Source organism: Nicotiana attenuata, unplaced genomic scaffold (genome assembly GCF_001879085.1).
Source record: "Nicotiana attenuata strain UT unplaced genomic scaffold, NIATTr2, whole genome shotgun sequence".
Taxonomy (NCBI): Eukaryota; Viridiplantae; Streptophyta; class Magnoliopsida; order Solanales; family Solanaceae; genus Nicotiana; species Nicotiana attenuata.
The window spans coordinates 123,699-126,941 of NW_017670857.1; the positions used below are offsets into that span (position 1 = coordinate 123,699).

At 34.3% G+C, this 3,243-nt stretch overlaps 1 protein-coding gene across 1 annotated transcript; it reads left to right on the forward strand.

The window, feature by feature from the left end:
* Positions 1–285: 285 nt before the first annotated feature.
* On the forward strand, positions 286–756 carry LOC109243951. The gene has a single exon (XM_019410968.1). The coding sequence runs from the start codon at positions 286–288 to the stop codon at positions 754–756; it is 471 nt and encodes a 156-aa protein (XP_019266513.1).
* The last annotated feature ends 2,487 nt before the right edge of the window (positions 757–3,243 follow it).

A 3,243-nucleotide genomic window follows, 5' to 3' on the forward strand; every position in this document is an offset into this window, starting at 1 on the left:
TTCACCACCTACACCTACACAGTACTCACCAAACCAAATGCATAAAATCCCACCATATATATATATATATATATATATATATATATATATATATATATATATATATATATATATATAATATATATAGCTCAGTCAGACCCCAACATTACTCTCTCACTCACCCCTGCTTTCCCCACTCCTTTTTTTTTTCTTCACCCCCCACCCCCATGCCAGACACAAACATTATTACATTAACATAAGCAAAAACTATTCTTGAAACCTAAGCTTGTTTGCATTCATATCAAGATGGCCTCCGCCTGCATATCAACTTGCGTTAACGATATCGCCAGAGCACCGGTAAGAGCCACATATATAAACCTGTATAAATGGCCGGAATCCGACGCTGAGTTCATAAAATCAGTCAGCAAAAGAATGAACCACGTGAATACTACGGACGGGTCCATTAATCATCAACCAAAGCCAAAGGTGGTGGACAGCATTTCATGCAGGCAATTATACTTAAGAAGCTACACTTTTTCAAGAGAAGAGAACGTTAACGAGAAAACAGTACTGAATTGCTATGGAAGAGTGAAAGATGGGGTTAGAAGAAAGAAAAAAGCTCGTAATATTGCTGGTAGTAATTCAAGTGGTGGCCGGAGAAGTAGTAGAAGAAAACGTAAAGGTTTTAGAAAGGCTAAGGAGATATCATGCGCTGCTTTGGCTTCCATATTCCGACGACTATTATCTTGCACAACCAAGGTTGATGTGGTTGGTTAACGCTAAATTAATTGCTTACTTATTTGAAGACTTTTCCTTCATTTTCTTCCATGTTTTATTTCATTTTCTCTTTTCTACTTTGGTCTTTGAGCTTTTACTTAAACAGCTAGCATGTTGTTTGCATATATGGAACCGAATATTATGGTAATGTATGGATTATTGATCGGATTTAATACAAGAATGTCATTTTTGTGGTAGGATTTTGATAGAGGAAATGGAACTAGCGCTTGGACATAAATTTAGTTGAAACTTAAAAAAAAGAAAAGAATTTTTGAAGATGAGATGAAATATAACTTTTGAGTTGAAATTGTGTTTGGACATGCATTTTACTTGGGAAAAAATTTAAAGTTTAGAGTTGTTTTTGGGATCTGAAAATTTTGATTTCAAAATCTGCCAAAAATATTTAAAATCTAGAAACAAACAAATATTTAAACACAAAAATTGGAAAAAACTCCCAAATTTTATGGCAAAACAACATGAGCTAAAACTTGTGTGTGTGGGTGGGGTGGGGGGGGGGGGGGTACTGGCGTTACTGGCCAATATAATTCAACTTAATTTTGAATGGATTGGATTTTAAACTTTGGTGATTTTTCTTATCTCAAATTATATTACTCCTACTTCGTATTTAAAAAAAAAATAAAATAAATATAAACGGTGTCAGTATGGTGTGTTACATATATTTTTTTAAACCAAATATCGTAGGGTATAAGATGAAACTTTTCTTCAAAACTTTATCGAGTGACACACTTTACTAAAGGCCGTCATAGCCATTGATCTTGTAGTATTATCTTCTAATTGCTGAATTTGTAAATAACAATAATGGTTTGACATTTAATTGTCTCATTAAAGTTTTACTTGTGATTTAGGTTAGTTTGTGAGTAAGCAAAGCGAAGGGCGACCTCGTAAGAAACAAAGAGCGGCAAATCAGCTAGTAGTTTCCACTGGCACTGGAGTTACGAGAAAGATAAAGACAAAGTTGATTACTAACAAAAAGAATAAAAGAAAAGAATTAGAGGAAATTTGAGTCTTGAAGCATAGTCCAACTTTAATCAAATTAGACCTCGATTATGTTTGTCATGTCTACGCGCGTTTAATCCATTGGGTATAAACAATATATAACGTCATCGTTGCTAAAAGAAATAAAGAAGAGAAGGAAAAAGAAAACAAGAAAAATGTATAGATATAGAGGATCTATTTGTTTTAATTTTTAAAATAGTAAGCATTAACTAAAAGGACAACTCGATGCATGAAGTTACAAATATTAGCTTTAACTACATATATTAGCTCTTTAGGGAGGGACGGAACCAGTGTATAATTTATGGATTCGGCTAAACCCAGTAACTTTAGTCAAAACTCTGTATTTGCCCTAAGAAATTCATTGAATATAAATTAATTAGAACCGAGTAACTTAAAAAATGACTAAAATCCAGAACACATAAATTTTAGATTCTGGCTTCGTCTCTGTTTTCAGGAATTGATATTTCTTTAGCTCTAAATTTATTAGTGATTGAACAAGAAACTTGATTGATCGTATTCGTATACTCTTATCTACATCTACAAACTAGAAAAGCAGAAAATTGCGTTAATCTTATCCCATAAGCTATATATACCATACCACAAAAGTTGGATCATTACCATCCTTTCCTCAAAAGTTCAAGCCATATTCACATAATTGGATTATCCAAACACGTTCTTTACTAAAGGGAGTTCTCCTTATACTTTTGCAGTTTCCAATTATTCAACAACTTAAATCTCTACATTGTGTGTACTTGGACTTAAAACATTTATCTACCTCTCTAGAAATCCACTTCATCACAATTCGCTTATAATATGTGTTTCACCTAGAGATATTTGACATTATTATTAATTTTGTAAAAGTAAATTGTGCTTACATGTTACCATACCATATAATTATAACCACTCATATGTGTAACCCCCCCCCCCCTCCCCACCAATCAAGTTGCTTGAGAGGACGGGGTATAAAGGAACTCGATCAGCGGAAAAGTATCATGATCAAGAGAAGACGTAGGCCAAAAGAAAAGAAGCAAAAAGGAATGGACCAACCATAAAAAAGTATAGTTGTAATAAAGTTTTTAGTGATGAAATTGGAAAATAATGGAGCTTAGAAAGCAAGTTTTAATGGCTACAACGCCTGCATAATGTGTATTCATTAGCTCTCTCTCTCTCTTATTTTTGTTTTGTGAGTGTGTCTTGTCATAATACTGTGTCAATGTTGTATGTCTCTATGTAATTATCACTTAGGGCACGCAATTAATCATCATAAAGGGCCAGCCGTGACAGAGACTTCACTGTCATTTTCATTCACTCTCCTTTTTAGCTGTATTTCTTATAACTAGGGATGGCAATAGGGCGGGTGCGGGTTTAACCCGCAGAATTTTCAACCCACCTCCCGCCTCGCCCCGCGTCAACCCGCCCGCTTGCCCTGCGCAGCTTAGTTTAAAAAAAAAAAACTACTTTATCTTTTCT

Coding starts and splice junctions, on each gene's coding strand:
- LOC109243951 (XM_019410968.1), top strand. CDS start 286: ATGGCCTCCGCCTGCATATCAACTTGCGTTAACGATATCGCCAGAGCA.